Source organism: Cystoisospora suis, assembly GCF_002600585.1.
Source record: "Cystoisospora suis strain Wien I chromosome Unknown contig_11842, whole genome shotgun sequence".
Lineage (NCBI taxonomy): Eukaryota > Apicomplexa > Conoidasida > Eucoccidiorida > Sarcocystidae > Cystoisospora > Cystoisospora suis.
The window spans coordinates 1-509 of record NW_027164605.1 but is presented as its reverse complement, the minus strand read 5'-3'; the positions used below and the strand labels follow the sequence as shown (position 1 = coordinate 509).

The following is a 509-nucleotide window of genomic DNA, read 5'->3' as shown; positions in this document are numbered from 1 at the left end:
CTGACTGAGAAGTACCGACGTCTGTACGCGAGGGCCCCTCCGGCATATCCACTCTCACCAGAGCGCAGATCCTTGACAAGTCGCCTGAATCGGCAAGACTCCTTGGGGTAGAGCCATCAGCTTCTCTCGATGCTCCTCTACCCTGCTGGAGGCATCTTCGTAGGATGTTACCAAGTTGCAGTGCGAATAACATCGAGACAGCGATGATGGTCAAAACTCCTACGAGAAGACGCTTCGATGCGGTTGCGGGAGAACTGAAGGACTTGCCTAGAGTCATCATACGAGACAAGGTTCTATGACGGGGATAAATTGTAGATGATGATATCCGTCTCCTCTCTGAGCTTCCACGTTTTCTCTCTTCATCGGCAGTCTCCCGACCATTCATCTCATCCAAAGAATAATAGTCAAGGGGCTCTTCGTAAAGAGCATCGGTTCCCTTCCCGTGTTGCTGCTCCACTCCCGACCGCTTGTACTCCCTGGAGAGATGGGCCGGGTTGATATCGGAGTCT

At 52.5% G+C, this 509-nt stretch overlaps 1 protein-coding gene across 1 annotated transcript; it reads right to left on the bottom strand.

The window, feature by feature from the left end:
- Positions 1-61: 61 nt before the first annotated feature.
- CSUI_011440 (uncharacterized protein) lies at positions 62-476 on the bottom strand (the record flags this gene model as incomplete). The annotated part of the gene is made up of 1 exon (XM_068071538.1): positions 62-476. A coding segment is annotated over exon 1 (324 nt), but the record flags the coding sequence as incomplete, so codon positions are not given.
- Positions 477-509: the final 33 nt, after the last annotated feature.